General features: G+C 38.8%; 1 protein-coding gene across 1 annotated transcript; it reads left to right on the plus strand.

The window, feature by feature from the left end:
* Positions 1 to 1247: 1247 nt before the first annotated feature.
* On the plus strand, positions 1248 to 13947 carry iqcd (IQ motif containing D). The gene is made up of 4 exons (XM_043715844.1): positions 1248 to 2710; positions 10384 to 10617; positions 12468 to 12539; positions 13311 to 13947. Exons 1-4 carry the CDS (start codon positions 1982 to 1984, stop codon positions 13581 to 13583), a joined length of 1308 nt encoding a protein of 435 aa, XP_043571779.1. The 5' UTR covers positions 1248 to 1981; the 3' UTR covers positions 13584 to 13947.
* The last annotated feature ends 3372 nt before the right edge of the window (positions 13948 to 17319 follow it).

The raw sequence follows: 17319 nt of genomic DNA on the forward strand, positions 1-17319 counted from the left end.
CTCAGTTCCACCCATATAATTTCCCTGGATGCATTTCCGGGAATATCCTCCCTCAGCACAGCTGTAATGTTATCCCTGATCAAAAATGCAACTCCACCCTCCTCTTTTGTCTCCCTTTCTATCCTTCCTGTAGCATTTGTATCCTGGAACATTAAGTTGCCAGTCTTGCCCATCCCTGAGCCATGTTTCCATAATTGCTATGATATCCCAGTCCCATGTTCCTAACCATGCCCTGAGTTCATCTGCCTTCCCTGTTAGGCCCCTTGCGTTGAAATAAATGCAGTTTAATTTATTATTTATAATTGTTAAGACTTTTGAGTATGAACACTTGAAACACCATTGCATACCAAGCTACTGGCCAAGTGGTGAAAAATGGGATCCGAATAGATAGATGTTTAATGTCTGGCGCAGATAAGAAGAGGCCAAAGAGCCCTTTTAGCACTATTAAAATTTTTATCACTCTTACTTCAAGGAAGTGGATGAGAGTGTGGTGCTGGAAAAGCACAGCAGGTCAGGCACCATCCGAGAAGCAGGAGAATCGACACTTCGGGCATAAGCCCTTCATCAGGAATTACTTTCTTCAAGGAAGTAGTGATGAGCTTGTCTTCTTGAACAGCTGCAATCCATGTGCTGTAGGAAGAAAATTGAAAATAACATTTGATCATAAATCAAAACTAAATATTACGCCTAAGTATTAAAAGCCATGTACCTACCTGATTTTTTTTTTGTCTTTTTGACGATTCTTCACATAGCAACTGTGACCACTGGGCAAATATGTGTATCCTTTATTTTGACCATTCAAACTTAGGGGTGTTTATTGCCCTTCAGTGGGAGTTGTTTCTTTAAGAGCAAACATTTTGAAAAAATCTATAATTTACATTTATATATGATGGTACACTAAGTAGATATGTCACGGACAATTTGAAAGATAATAAAATAAGTTAAAACAGAAGGTGCAGGTGCTGTAAATGTGAAATAAAAACAAAAGGCTTCCAAGCCAAGCAGGAGATGTTCTGAATAGAGATGGTGGACTTTTTTTATTTCAAAAATTTTATTCATAATGTGGAACATATGTACACATAGTCCAATGCAGTTCAGTCTATATAGTAGCATATCAAGGAATATTGGAATTTAGTTCTATCCAACAAACAAACCAAAGGCACCTTGTACTTGAACAAACTATTTTCCATGCACTTGAGGCACCAGAAGGTTCAGATAACTGAAGGGACCCCAATTTAACTTCAGCAGATGGATCTCAGACGGTGGTCTTTCCCCACAGCAGCTGCACCAAGCTTTAGTGTGTCCTTCAGCATGTAGTCCTGGACCTTGAAATGTACAAATCTGTAGCACCCAGTCTTTGTTCTGGAAGACCAACAGTTTTGGGCAGACCAAAGAGCATCTTTCACTGATATGATGTTCTTCCAATCACAGCCGATGTTTGTCTCGGTGTGTGTCTCTGAGAACAGACCATCGAGCACAGAGTCCTGCATCATGGAGCTGCTCAGGATGAACCATGACTAAAAGCACTGCATCTTTCTCCAGACTTCGATCTCAGAACTGTAGGCTATCTTGTCGATAGTATTCTGATAGGTGATCCTTGCCTGAAGCACCTCCTATACTGTACTCCCTTTATTTAGTGAGACTCTTTATAGTTAGCCAATATTACCAGCATTTGCTGTCTTAAGACAAAATGGTGTTTAATGGCTAAAGCTTTTAAAAAGGTAAAAAAAAGTTTGATTTTTGCTTCACTTGAACATATGATATAAGGAAAGAACACACTGAGTTTAGTTTTTGATTAGCAGATCGTACAGACATTATAGTTGACTTGTCTCCCTCTGTCTAGTGTATATATATGATTCCAAAAAGAAATACTTTGAAAAGAGCATTGCTACACACATTAGAAAAGATATTGTTTTATGTTTCAGCAATACAGCCCACTGCAGATTTAAAGATATAAGAAAAATCTACAAAGAGTAAAACAATGGCAACTGAAATCATTGTACAGCATCAACAATTAGAATCCAATGCTGACGAGAACATCAGTAAATCCTCAAATAATTATGATGTATCTGTGCAAAATACAGCGCCCAACATGGATGCACTACGAATCTTGGAACCAGTTAGAAAAAAACTTGCGTCAATTGAAGCAGAGCGGATTATTTCTGTAATTGAAAAGACTACTGATAAAATACAAATAGTTACTTTAATTCCCTACATAATAGCCAATCATAACAGGTTCAGTGTTGCTCTGGGTTTAGAGCTGGTGTGTGCTCTAAGAGAACATGACAGACTAGAGAAACATCTGGATTTTGCTTTTGGCAAGCTGTTCAATGTAGGGTATCCCAAACAAGCAAATGAGAATTCAATAGACAAAGTAAAAATGAAAAAGAAAGAGGAAGATATTCAAATCCTTCAAAAGGCCTTTGCAACTTCAGTTAAAAACATCCTTCGGCTCTTTAAGAGGAATCCCTCAGCCTGTCAGATAATCCAATCAGAATGTCATGCTCGAAGTCGCATCTGTGTAGACCTCACCCTGGTGCTAATGGAACTAAGAGACTTTGTGTTTGAGAGACTTCTGATAACTCCCAGTGAAGATAAAGAAAAGTTTGAATATGTGCAAAAAATCATTAAACGAGATAAGCAAAACACAGAAATTATAGCCACTTTGGAGGTTGAACTGACAGCAGCTATCCAAAACAAAGAAAATGAGGTAAACTTCTACATATGCTGTGAATCAGTTGTCTCATGTTGCTCGAGCAATAGATGCCATAAGTTGTATAAATCACACCCTAAGTTTATAATACGTTGAACTATACATAAAATTATATATCATGTTTTAAAATATGTTTTAATATTGTGATTAGGGCCCTATACTGACATGTACAACATTACCAAAAGTCAACAATATCTGGTACATTTTAGCTAAGATGCTGTAGATTCCAGTGCATGTGTGAAAATAGTTAGACTTGTTTAACATACTGTATTTTGTATACAGGTTGTAGTGTCAACTTTCATATAACCTATATTGTTTTTACCATTACACAATAGTTATAAAGACATACAATGATAAACAGGGCACATCTGATCCTTGGAGTTGGAAAGTACTGAAGGCACATTTTATCAATCTGATGAAACATTTCAGTAAGAATGCAAGTTGTTAATAGGAAGGGTGGGAGATGTATAATTATACAATCACAGCAGTCTACAGCACAGGAAAAGACCCTTAGGCCCATTAAGTCTGCACTTCCTTACTTGATCTCATTTCATGCTTATAGAACATAGAACAATACAGCACAGAACAGGCCCTTCGGCCCACGATGTTGTGCCGAACATTTGCACCTATCCATGTACCTATCCAATTGCCGCTTAAAGGTCACCAATGATTCTGACTCTGCCACTCCCACAGGCAGCGCATTCCTTGCTCCAACCACTCTCTGCGTAAAGAACCTACCCCTGTCATCCCCCCTATACCTTCCACCCTTCACCTTAAATTTATGTCCCCTTGTAGAAATTGAGTTCTAGTTTGTTGTATTGTCCAATACAGAATAGAGATCCATGAGTACAGCAGTGAAACTCTTTTGTGGTCTGAGCCGCTTCTTAAGCATATGTGCTCTTCATCTTTCTTAAGAATGACCACTTTACTGAAAGCAAGATAGCCTGCTTTAACCCCATGTAAGAGTGACAACAAAGGCTGCAAATAAAATTGTCAATTCCTCTAAGAAATCTCCTATGATCACTTTATTTCTACACTTCATTCAGCCCTTTATCAAGATGCTTGCTTTATGCTGTGGTGAATGTGCTCCAATCTGCATGTTCTCCTCTGAGAGGTGTTATGCTATTCTCAGATAATCAACACTGAAAATTAGTTTGAATGCACCTTACTTCCAGAGGATTCCTGCACTACCTGTCTATTTCTGATGACTATCCACTTATTGTTCTCCTGGACGGTGGCTTTGGTGAACTTTGGAATGTACACATAAAGAAATTCCCAACTTCCTTTTTGTTCTGTAGTGCCTTGAGCTACCAGTCAAGCTCAAAGTATTTATTGAGGACACATGAAGAGTTTTAGAGTTCCCACAAGGCATTGGAATTGCAGGAAATGGGTCTATCATTCCATTATTTTGTTTAAACTCTCTGTACTATAATGTGTTTTAAGTTGAAATATTCATCCTTGACTAATTATCTGCAGATGCTTCATCTTGAGCATTTTCTTGGCAGTTTTTTTCATATGGTGATTTGCCATCGTCTTCCACTCTTAGGAACAGCTTGCCCTTGTCTTCCACTCACAGGGGCAGAGCAAAGAGGCAGGTTCCAAATCTACCTCAGCTGGGCAATGGCCATTATTCTTACACATGAGCTAGCTATTGAGCTAACAGGGCAAACCAGGGTCTCATCTGTGCTATGTGTTTTCTAATCAATCTGTCCATTGATTTTTTATTGCACACTTCTGAGCAGGTGGAAGTTTAACCCAACCTGCTGGCTGAACGGTAGGGATGCTAACATTGCATCACGGAAGTAGTCCTCCCACTCTGGTATGCTATATATAAATGCAATTTGGTATCTTATCAGTACTTTTAATATATAAGGTTCTTGTTTAATACAATGCAAATCCTATTAATGTTGGTATCCTTTACTTAAGTAATTTTAATCCTTTCAATCTAATTACCTTAGTTAAATTACTTAAAACCCCCTTCCCCTCTGCACCAAATTTCCATTGTCACTCAATATATTAAGTCATTACATTTCACAGATTCATCAAATGTTGTGCTTTAGCAACTATTCATTTAATGTACATATTCAAGGATATAATAAAGATTTGTAGCTGAAGTTCCAGTTGTGCACGTAGACAGCCAGACTTCTCATGCCACTGGGATTCATGACAGCTCATAAATTGACAGCTAGACTCAGACAATGTCTGACCAGGACAAAAGACCCTCTACTGATCATGTGCAAGACAAACATAATTTACAAGATTCCATGCAAAGACTGCACAAAACACTATATAGGATAAACAAGGAGACAACTAGCAATCTGCATCCACGAACACCAATGAGCCACTAAACACCATGACCAACTCTCCTAGTAGCCACACACAGATAACAACACAACAATCATAGGACAAGCCAAACAGAGGACAGCCAGAGGATATCTCGATGGATGGTACTCATCCATGGACTCTAACCAGCAAGCATCCAATATACCAGCCATTACAACAACTTACCGGAACCGGCAACCCAAATTAGCAAGAATGGAACCAAATTAATTCCAGAAAACACAGTACAGTGGCGCTTCATAGGAAGCTCCAAAGCACCACCTAGACAGGGGTTGAAACATTTGCAAATCAGCTCCCCAGCTCGTTGAACATACCCACAACTATGACAATGTACATATCTCTTAGAATCACACGGGTCAGTCAAATGTCAGCCTCAATAAATTACATCTAGTGAGGAATCCTCTGACAGATAATTCATTATTAATCACTACTGATTTGCAATAATAAACTAATGCATAAAAAAAACTTGATTAAATTTAGGGTGTAGGTTTGCTCGCTGAGCTGTAGGTTTGATATCCAGACGTTTCATTACCTGGCTAGGTAACATCATCAGTGGCGACCTCCAAGTGAAGCGAAGCTGTTGTCTCCTGCTTTCTATTTATATGTTTGTCCTGGATGGGGTTCCTGGGTTTGTGGTGATGTTATTTCCTGTTCGTTTTCTGAGGGGTCGATAGATGGTATCTAGATCTATGTGTTGTTTATGGTGTTGTGGTTGGAGTGCCAGGCCTCTAGGAATTCTCTGGCATGTCTATGCTTAGCCTGTCCCAGGATAGATATGTTGTCCCAGTCGAAATGGTGTTTTTTTCCCTCCGTGTGTAGGGTTACGAGGGAGACAGGGTCGTGTCTTTTTGTGGCTAGCTGGTGTTCGTGTATCCTGGTGGCTAACTTTCTTCCTGTTTGTCCTACATAGTGTTTCTGGCAGTCCTTGCATGGAATTTTGTAGATGACGTTGGTTTTGTCCATGGGATGTACTGGGTCTTTTAAGTTTGTTAGTTTTTGTTTGAGAGTGTTGGTGGGTTTGTGTGCTACTAGGTTTTTGAGTATCTGTTCTTCTTGAATACGTTGTATAAGTTGTTCTCCTCTGTTTTCTGAAGTTCGTCTGTGCTGCAGTGTGATGTGGCTCGTTGGAATAGTGTTCTGATACAGCTTTGTTTATGTGTGTTGGGATGCTTGCTGGTGTAGTTCAGTATTTGGTCAGTGTTTGTCGGTTTTCTGTATACGCAGGTTTGTAGTTCTCCGTTATCCATTCTTTCGACTGTGACATCCAGGAATGCGAGTTTGTTGTCAGTTTCTTCCTCCTTGGTGAACTTTATGCCTGTGAGGGTGTTATTGATGATGTTAAATGTCTCTTCTATCTTGTTTCATTTTGTGATGACAAAGGTGTCATCTACGTAGCGGAACCAGATTTTTGGTTTGATGGATGGTAGGGCTGTTTGTTCTAGTCTAGTGGTGCTGGAAGAGCACAGCAGTTCAGGCAGCATCCAAGGAGCTTCAAAATCGACATATCGGGCAAAAGCCCTTCATTAGGAATAAAGGCCGTGAGCCTGGAGCGTGGAGAGATAAGCACCCCTACCCTCCTCTAGCTTATCTCTCATGCTCCAGGCTCACTGCCTTTATTCCTGATGAAGGGCTTTTGCCCGAAACGGCGATTTCGAAGCTCCTTGGATGCTGCCTGAACTGCTGTGCTCTTCCAGCACCTCCAATCCAGAATCTGGTTTCCAGCATCTGCAGCCATTGTTTTTACCTGTTTGTTCTAGTCTTTGCATTACCGCTTATGCTATAAATCCTGATAGCGGAGATCCCATGGGTGTGCCATTGGTTTGTCTGTAGATTATGTTATTGAAGGTGAAGTGGGTGGTGAGGCACAGGTCCACTAGCTTCATGATGTTTTCATTGGTAATGCGATTGATGGTGGTTGGGGTGTGTGTGATGGTCTCTTCTAAAAGTGTGGGTTGGGGTGTGTGTGATGGTCTCTTCTAAAAGTGTGGTGTTTCCTTTGCCAGGTCAATGTTGATGCAGGTGAACAGTGCTGTTGCGTCGAATGAGATCATTGTTTCATCTTCCTCTATTTTGGTGTTTTTGATGATTTTTAAGAATTCCTGGGTGGAGTGGATGGAGTGCTGTGACTCTTCTACTAGGTATTTCAGTCTTGCGTGTAGTTCTTTTACTGTAACACTGTTCACCTCCATCAACATCAACCTGGCAAAGGAAACACTTACCACACGTTTAGAAGAGACCATCACACACACCCCAACCACCATCAATCACATTATCAACGAAAACATCATGAAGCTAGTGGAACTGTGCCTCACCACCCACTTCACCTTCAACAACCATAATCTACAAACAAACCAAAGGCACACCCATGGGCTCTCCGCTATCAGGATTCATAGCAGAAGCGGTAATGCAAAGACTAGAAAAAACAGCCCTACCAACCATCAAACCAAAAATCTGGGTCCGCTACGTAGATGACACCTTTGTCATCACAAAATTAAACAAGATAGAAGAGACATTTAACATCATCAACAACACCATCACAGGCATAAAGTTCACCAAGGAGGAAGAAACCGACAACAAACTCGCATTCCTGGACGTCACAGTCGAAAGAACGGATAACAGAGAACTACAAACCTGCGTATACAGAAAAACGACTAACACTGACGAAATACTTAACTACACCAGCAACCATCCCAACACACACAAACAAAGCTGTATCAGAACACTATTCCAATGAGCCACGTCACACTACAGCACAGATGAACTTCGGAAAACAGAGGAGAACCACCTATACAATGTATTCAAGAAGAACGGATACTCAAAAAATACAGTCCGCAGATTCCTCAGGAACAAGCCACGATAAGCAGACCAAACACAGCCAGAAACCCTAACTACCTTACCATACATCAAAGAAGTTTCAGAAATGACAGCCAGACTACTAAGACCCCTCGGAATCCGAGTAGCACACAAACCCACCAACACTCTCAAACAAAAACTAACAAACTTAAAAGACCCAGTACATCCCATGGACAAAACCAATGTTGTCTACAAAATTCCATGCAAGGACTGCCAGAAACACTATGTAGGACAAACAGGAAGAAAGTTAGCCACCAGGATACATGAACACCAGCTAGCCACAAAAAGACACGACCCTCTCTCCCTCGTAGCCCTACACACGGAGGAAAAAAAACACCATTTCAACTGGGACAACACAGCTATCCTGGGACAGGCTAAGCAAAGACATGCCAGAGAATTCTAAAGGCCTGGCACTCCAACCACAACGCCATAAACAAATGCATAGATCTAGATACCATCTATCGATCCCTCAGAAAATGAACAGGAAATGACATCACCACAAACGCCAGGAACCCCATCCAGGACAAACATATAAATAGAAAGGAGGAGACAACAGCTTCGCTTCACTTGGAGGTCGCCACTGATGATGTTACCTAGCCAGGTAATGAAACGTCTGGATATCAAACCTACAGCTCAGCGAGCAAACCTACACCCTAAACCTCAACCTGAGCTACAAACCTTCACAAACCTTGCACTAGATTTAATGTAGGTTTCATAACAATACATTATTTGTGCTACTCATTCACTAATTGTCAGTGAATTCTCACTTTCACCGAATTCCTGCCCCCACTCTCTTTAGTGCATTAATCTATAAATAACCTGAACAATTCAAGCAAAATCTTATTTAATTTGGATTTTTATTTTGCCTATTGTGCCTTTTTTTTGATTTTAACATTTTTATTTGTTCCATTAATCGCTGCTTTAAGCGCAACTGTCTTAGACACAGCACAGATTATGTGCAGAATAAAGCATAGTTCATAAATTGCACCAAAAGTGCACATTTGCCTTAACTAATGTTCTAGCGTGATGCAAGTCACCTTTATGATCAAAGTAAGGCTGTCAATTAATGACCAAATGAGGCAGCCTTGAGGACGAATGAATCCTTTTGCAAAGTTTAAATCTCTAGTAGCACATGCTAGTTCCACATTCTCCAGGATTCATTTGAGAGCCACTTGAGCATCTCCTTCCATTTACCAAGATTGGAGGCTGTGCATTTAGTCTCTTAGGACATATTCTCTCATTAATACATTCTCTCATTTTCTTTTTCCTCCTTTACTCTCCTTAAAACCCACCTCTGTGACTGAGCAATTGGTAATCTAAAGTCCTGCCTCCCTGATATCTCTTTCTTTGACGGAGTCTCCATTTTTCCCCCCATAATGCTCCTTAAATGTCTTAGGACATCTTTCCACATTGAAGAGGAGTTGAAAGTGCAAGTTCCTGTTATCCTTAAAAATATTCAAAGACTCCTATCATTTTTGAGGAAAAGAGTTCTAAATACTCCTGACTCAGTCTGAGAAATAATTTTTGTTTATCCCTGCTTTAAATGGGCAATCATGGATATTTAAACACTGACCACTAGTTCTCGATCTCTCAAAACAGGAAACATTCTTCTACATAGAACCTGTTAGGACAGCTCAGGAACTTGCACATTTCAACCAGTAACCTCTTACTTTTTCATATTCCAGCACAGCCTAGGCTGTCGTCTTAAAACAACTTACTCATTCCAGGTATTGTTCTAATAACATTCTCTGAACTGCTTCCAAAGCATTTACAAGAATAACAAATACTGTACTCAGCACTTCAGATGTGGTCTCATCAATGCCTTATCTAACTGAATGTCCTCAACAATAATACTTTATTCAGTTGCCTAAGTACTTGCTGTACCTGCATACTAACTTTTCATGACTCATGCACAAGGACACTCAGATCCTTCTGCATTTCTGAGCTGTGGAATCTCTGTCCATTTAGATAATATGCTTTTGTTATTCTTCCCACCAAAATCGATAACTTCACAATTTTCCATATTATATTCTATTTGCTAAATCTTAGCCTATTTACTTAAGCTATTTATAGAATTTCATAGCATCCTTATGTCCTCTTCATAACTTATTTTATGTCATCAGCAAATTTGGCAACTGTACCTATGTCCCGTCATCCAAGTATTTATATAAATTGTAAACAGTTGAGGACCCAGCACCAATTCCTGTGGCACACTACTTGTTATATCTTGCTAACTAGAAAATTGACCCATTTTTACCTAATCAGTTTCCTGCATGTATGTACTGCAGTCATATCAACAGATGTACGTTTCTATGTCAGAGAGAAATTAGAGCACTACATATCATCAAGGGAATAAAACATTAGATCCTGTGATTATATTTATTCAGCTTTTTAAAAATATTTCTGTTTAATGCAATAAAATATTTTTTAAATAATTCCAACTTTAACCTCATGTATACTTTAAATTCTATGACCAGATGTTGAAGAAAAATGAGATAATTCGCAAACTCAAAAACAACTTACTTCAACTTGACTTGTTCTCGCAAGATTACATTCGTCAAGTTAAACAAGATGCAGAGAAACAACAATTAAATGATCAGAAAGATTCAGAAGGGAAAATTGCCAAATACCATGAAGAAATAGGTCAGCTTCGAACACAGTTGAACAACATGATAACAGAACACAGAGCATCTGAAGTAGCTTTAAGAAAGGTACAGTGTCATGCTGTAATAGCACCATTATCAATACAACCACATAATGTGAGTTGCAATTTTTGTGGAAATATATAATTATTTCTGGTGGCCAGGTGATTACTTAGCTTTTAAATAAAAATTCATTTATGGGAACTGGAGTAGATAATTTAATACCTGAAGTCAGTTTAATCATGTATTGAGATCGTGGCTGATTGAACTCTATATTTATTAACTACCTTTTTCAATACTTCCTGAGTTTTTTTATTCATGCATTCGATGTGCATATTACTGGCAAGACTAGAATTTTTTTCCATCCCTAATTGCCCCAAGAATGTGATAGTGAACTACCTTTTAGAACTGTTGCAATCCATTGAATGTAGGGGCACATACAGCGCTGTTAAAAGGTTTGAGGATTTTGACTTAGCAGTGGTGAAGGAATGCCAGTATAGATCCAAGTCAGAATGGTGTTTGCTTCCAAGCATTTGGTGCCTTTGACCTTCTTAGTGGGAGAGGTTTTGGATTAGGAAGGTGCTGCTGAAGGAGCCTTGGTAGCATGCTGCACTGCATGTTGTAGCTGGTACACATTTCTGCCAATGATGTGCTGGTGGTGGAGGGAGTGAATGTTTAGGCGAGCAAATGTTGTGCTCATCAAGCATGCTGCTTTGTCCTGAAAGGTGTTGAGCTTCTTGATTGTTGTTAGAGCTGCACTCATCCAAGTGGAAAGTAATCTATCACACTCCTGATTTGAGCCTTGCAAAAAGTGGGTAGGTACTGGAAATTAGATGGTGAAGTATTTTTCACAGAATTCCTTGCATCAGATCTGCTCTATATCCACAGTACTTGAATGGTTGGTCCAGTCGGTTTCTGGTCAATGATAATCTCCCGGATGTTGATAATGTTAATGCCATTGAAAGTCAAGGGAAGATGGTTAGATTCTTTCTTTTTGGAGATGGCCATTGACTAGTACTTGTATGGCATAAATGTTACATTCCATGCTGGATACTTTCCTGATCTTGTTACATACATATTTTAGCATTTTATATATATATGCATTTCATTAGCCTTGTTTTTTTTATACTTGCTCACGATATCTTTATGGTCCATGTACCTGGACTCCAGTTCACTTTCGACCTCCATTGTTTCTAGCTTTAGATCATTTAGAAAGTACTCTTTTCTGTCCTTTTAGGTCCAAAGTGGATGACCTTACATTTGCCTACGTTAAAATCCATTTCCACAGTATTGCACATTTGTTTAACCTATAACAATCTTTGTAATTTTATATTTCCATCTACACTGTTTATAAATGCTTCCATTGTTGATTAATTTGTATATATGTGGCTGTCTATCCCAATGAAAAATTATCAAAATATCAAATGTCTTTTGGAGGTACATGTAAATAATGGTCCATAGCCTACCCCCTATTTTAGATAGGTCAGGAAGCATCCAATGAGCAGGAGATTCGACGTTTCGGGCATAAGCCCTTCATCTTGATCTCCAGCATCTGCAGTCTTCACTTTCCTCTATTTTAGATACTTTTAATCAAATGTTTAGTAATGTTATCACACATCTCTGAACAAGCGGCTCTCGATCGCATGTTTTCTGGACCAGAGATAAGGACAGCGCCACTATCTTATTGTAGTCTCAGCCATCTTCAATTGTTTCATCTATTAGCTTCCTTCCAACATAAGGTCAGCAGCTGAATGTTTCCTGATAATTGCAGATTCATTAAAGATTACAACTCCTCAAATGCCCAAATGTAGCAAGACTAGAACAGAGTTCAGAAGAAAATTAAGGGATGATTTTCTTGTTATCTGGATGAATATTTTTGTTGCCTGAATTTGACATCACATATTTATGACTTATTTTAGCGAAAATACAAAATTGAAACAGAGATTGAAAACTGGATCCAGAAGTATGATGCTGATCTACAAGAAAAACAGGTATGTTTTATTGTAAAGAATCATGAGCTCTCAAAAGATGTTCTCTATTCATTTTCTTATACAATAACCATTAAGTTATTTTTCTTTATCGTTCTTGGTAGTAAGATGCAACATGTGACAATAAGGCATTAATTATAGAGGTTATATTAAAAATCTAATTGATACTTTGATGAATATATCTCAGTAGATAATACTGGCATCAAAACAGAAAACTGGGTGACACAGCATAGTAAGAATTATTTTCTGAATTGTTTGTATGTTATTTTCCTGAGAAACATTTGATCTTGCAAGAGCTTGTGGCACTTTTTCACTGTAAAAATGTATCAGCAAATTTTCGATAATCAGCTAAATTTTATCTCTGAAACATAAATAAAAAGATGCTAATGCTGATAACGTTCTTCACTAGCAAAGCCCAGAACAATCCAAGGTCTCTTACAATCTGATTGTTCTGCCTAGCAAAAGGATTGCAGAACAATCTGTCCAATCTAATAAAAATGAATCAAGAGAACTACAATTGAAGACTAAACACAAAATCATCTAGCATCAAAAATATTGAACTATAGTCACACATGATGAGATGTTTTTCATTCTTGTTTGAAATACATTGTCATGGAAAAAATATCACCATGTCAATTTAATATGAAGTTTAAAAGAATCCATTTGTCACTGGATTTGCTTTAACATCCATTAAACCCAGATCAGTTGGATAGTTTTCATAATTGTTAAGTGCCAACGAATTACTAAAATGTAATAAAAATTGTTTTCTACTAGGATGAATATGAACAGCTCCTTAAAATACACAAAGATGAACTGATCCTGCTACGTGAGTTAGAACAGAAGATTGGCATGCTTGAACCAGAATATACTCAGATTGTGGAAGAAAGAAAAATCAAGGAAGAGAAGAAAAAGGCCAAAGAACATCAAGCATTCCTAATGGGAAAAGCAGCTATCACAATCCAGTCTTTCTGGAAAGGTTACAAAGTCCGCCAATTAATGAAAGCATTGAAGAAAAAGAAAAAAGGAAAAGGCAAAAAGAAAAAATGAAGATAGTGAGGAGATTCAAGAGTAGATTGAGAGAAAGATACAAGAAAAATAAAAGTGCATATCCTCCCTATATTTTTGTATGCTATTGAAATATCTTATTTCTATTACTGCAACCTGTAGCCTCCAAAATGAATTATTCAATTCTTCTTGTGTGTGTAGCAGCAAATCTGATACCTACCTTAGTCATTGATTAAATTGTGTACCTTTCTTTCAAATTTTTTACTTTCCATTATTTACTAGCACATTGGAGAAAATACATTCTCCTTAACTACCACCTCAAGAGCAGTAAAAGATTGGCAATAAATGCTGGAACAGCCAGCAAAGCTCACATCCCATGAATGAATTTAAAAAATAAAATTGTGGCAAAAATTATTTTCCAAGATTGAATGATTATGCCATATGTTTTAATATGGTTGTGTTACTCTGAATGTTACTTGTTTCTAAGTTGGTGGAGTGAAAAATAAAATGGGAAAATTACTTGCAACTCTCACTTAGAAAAGCCAAGACTCAGAAAGCCTAAAACTTCAATCTTTACTCTGTGACCAGCTGGCCATACCCCTAAGTTTAAACTTTAAATTTTTACTCTGATGTGGTAATAAGCCTACCTTAGATCTGTTTGACAATCACCCACCTCACTCGTACCAAGCTTTGGTCTCACACCCATTCCAGACTGTTCTGCACAGCTGACTTCCTCAGCCTGCTGTGGGAGATTTACTAGTATATTTGGAAATCTGATAAAATGTCCGATCTTGTACATGCACCAAATCTTTCATCTGAATGATATCATGCAATATACCACTTATAAAAATAATGTGCAAGTGAAATTGAGTCACTGGAATTTAGTTTATTTAGTTTTAATAACAATCTATTGGAATATATATTTGTGCCAATAATTCAAACATGATTTACACTATAATTTCTAAATGTACACTTACTGGGCATTACAAAAAGGAGAGAGAATTCAAACTACTAGATATAGTGCAACGAAAAAGTCAGCCTCTGTATAGAAAACTTGTAAATTATAGTATTACTCTTCCACATGGACAAAAGGAAAAGACAGATTTTGCATTTCTATGACATCTTTCATACGTCAGGATGCCTCAAGTGATTTATAGACAATGAATTTTGGCAAATTTGGCAGGTAATAAGCACACTGCACAAGACACAAACAGTTATGGTGAGCTAAATATTTCTACTTCTGGAAATCAGCTGTCCACCAATATCCACCACAACTCCACTGATTCTCAGTTACCTTGACTACACCTCCTCACACCCTTCTTTTTGCCAGGATTCCAATACATTCTCCCAGTTACTCCATTTCCATTATATTTATTCTAATTATGCCACCTTCCACTGGGGTGCCTCCAATATGACTTTCTTTATCCTGAACAAAGGACGTCTGGTTCCCCCCCAACCCTTGACAAGATCTTCATGTTTCAGACCCATCACCTGCACTTCTGCCCTTACTCCTTCCCCTCTTTCCTAGGATGATGCCTCCCCCTTGACCTTACTTCCTCATTTCGAGTTCACTACTCTCTGCATTCTAAGGATTATGCTTTGCCATTTCTGCCATCGCCAGCAAGACATTACCACCAAACATAAATTTCCCTCCCCTCCATTGTCAGCATTCTGTAAGGACCATTCCCTCTGTGACACCCTGGTCCACTTCTCCATCACTTCTAACACTTCTTCACTTCTGTATGGCACCTACACATGCAATTGCAGAAGAAGATGTAACACTTGCCCATTCACTATCTCCCTCCTCACTGTCAAAGGCGCCAAACACACTTTCAAGGTGAAGCAGCTTTTCACTTGCACTTTTTTCAATTTAGTCTCCCGTATTCACTGCTCACAATGCAGTCTCCTTCACATTGACAAGACCAAACACAGATTGTTTTGAGGAGCACCTCCGCACTGTCTGTAGGAATGACCTTGAACTTCCAGTTGCTTGGCATTTCAATAAACATCTTGCTCTTATGCTAATATTTCTTTCTTGGGCCTGCTGCAATTGTCCAACAAAGCACAATACAAGCTCGAGAAACAACACCTCATTTTCTGCTTAAACACCTTACAGCCTAAAGTTCTGAACATTGGATTCCCAAATTTCAGAAACTGACTGCATGATGTCTGTTCTCCATTTTTCTTACAGTTTCCAACCAGCTCCACAGCCTTATCTTGATTATGTTTTGTTTCTTTTGCTGAACGGTGAGAAAATTCATAAAGCCAAAGTACAAAGGAATCTGGGAGTGCTAGTCCAGGATTCTCTAAATGTTTACTTGCAGGTTGAGTCCGTGGTTAATAAAGCAAATGTAATGTTGTCATTTATCCCAAGAGGGTTGGAATATAAAAACAGCAATGTGCTTCTGAGACTTTATAAAACTCTAGTTAGGCCCCATTTAGAATACTGTGTCCAATTTTGGGCCCCATACCTCAGGAAGGACATACTGGCACTGGAGCATGTCCAGTGGAGATTCACACGGATGATCCCTGGAATGGTAAGCCTAACATACGATGAACGGCTCAGGATCCTGGGATTGTATTCATTAGAGTTAAAAAGGTTGAGGGGAGATTTAATAGAATCTTACAAAATAATGCATGGCTTAGAAGGGGTGGACGCTGGGAATTTGTTTCCGTGAGGCAGGGAGACTCGGACTAAGCCTTAGAATTAGAGGGGATCAATTTAGAACAAAAATGAGACATTTCTTCAGCCAGAGAATGGTGGACCTGTGGAATTCATTGTCACGGAGTGCAGTGGAGACCGGGACGTTACATGTCTTCAAGGCAGAGATTGATAAATTCTTAATCTCGCAAGGCATTAAGGGCTACAGGGAGAATGCAGGTAAGTGGAGTTGAAATGCCCATCAGCCATGATTAAATGGCGGAGTGGACCCGAGGGTCAAATGGCCTTATTTCCACTCCTATGTCTTAACGTCTTATGGATGAAATTGCTCCAATAACCTTGAGGCTGGGCAGTATGGAAACAGCCCATTAGCCCTGACAAAATCTCAGAGGGAAAAAAGTTTTATTTTGCTTTTAAGAGTTCTACTTATACATAACACTTCCTGAAAACATGGGGCATGCTCTGTTATCGTACTGCGTTGCCCATTCTTCCCTTTAGAAGCCCTATGTTCTGTTGCATGAAGACAAGAGCAATCTGAGGAATCCAAGTTCAATTCCAACTTTAGGTGACTGTGTTGAGTTTGATTTATAAAACCATGAGGGGCATAGCCAAAGTCATTTTCCAAAACTAGATGGCATAGGTTTAAAGTGAGAGGTGAAAGATTTAAAAAGGATCTGAGCAGGAACTTTTTTTACATAGAGGGTGCAGTGTTTATGGAATGAGCTGCCAGAGGAAATGGTAGAAGAGCGTACAATTACAATATTTAAAAGATATTTGGACAGGTACATGGATAGGAAATATTTACAGGGCCAAATGCAGGCAAATGGGAATAGTTCCGTTTGAGAAACTTGGTTGGCAGGAACAAGTTGGGCCGAAGTGTCCGTTTGTGTGCTGTATACCTCTATGACTCTTAATTGGGTATGCAGGAACTGGAGTACGCCATTCAGCCCTTGACCCTGCTCCATCATTCAATAAGATCATGGCCGATTTATGGCTTAACTCCATATGCCTACCTTGGGTCCATATCCATTGTTACCATTGCTTAAAAAAAACACTATCTCAGATTTAAATTGCACAATTAAATTAGCATTGACTGCCATTTGAGGAAGACAGTTC

The sequence above is a fragment of the Chiloscyllium plagiosum genome, chromosome 25, assembly GCF_004010195.1.
Source record: "Chiloscyllium plagiosum isolate BGI_BamShark_2017 chromosome 25, ASM401019v2, whole genome shotgun sequence".
Taxonomy (NCBI): Eukaryota; Metazoa; Chordata; class Chondrichthyes; order Orectolobiformes; family Hemiscylliidae; genus Chiloscyllium; species Chiloscyllium plagiosum.

Excerpts from the sequence above, each read along its gene's own strand:
- iqcd (XM_043715844.1), top strand. The coding sequence starts at position 1,982 with ATGGCAACTGAAATCATTGTACAGCATCAACAATTAGAATCCAATGCT. Across the intron at positions 10,618-12,467 it reads CTGAAGTAGCTTTAAGAAAG|CGAAAATACAAAATTGAAAC; the intron begins GTACAGTGTCAT and ends GACTTATTTTAG. Across the intron at positions 12,540-13,310 it reads CTGATCTACAAGAAAAACAG|GATGAATATGAACAGCTCCT; the intron begins GTATGTTTTATT and ends GTTTTCTACTAG.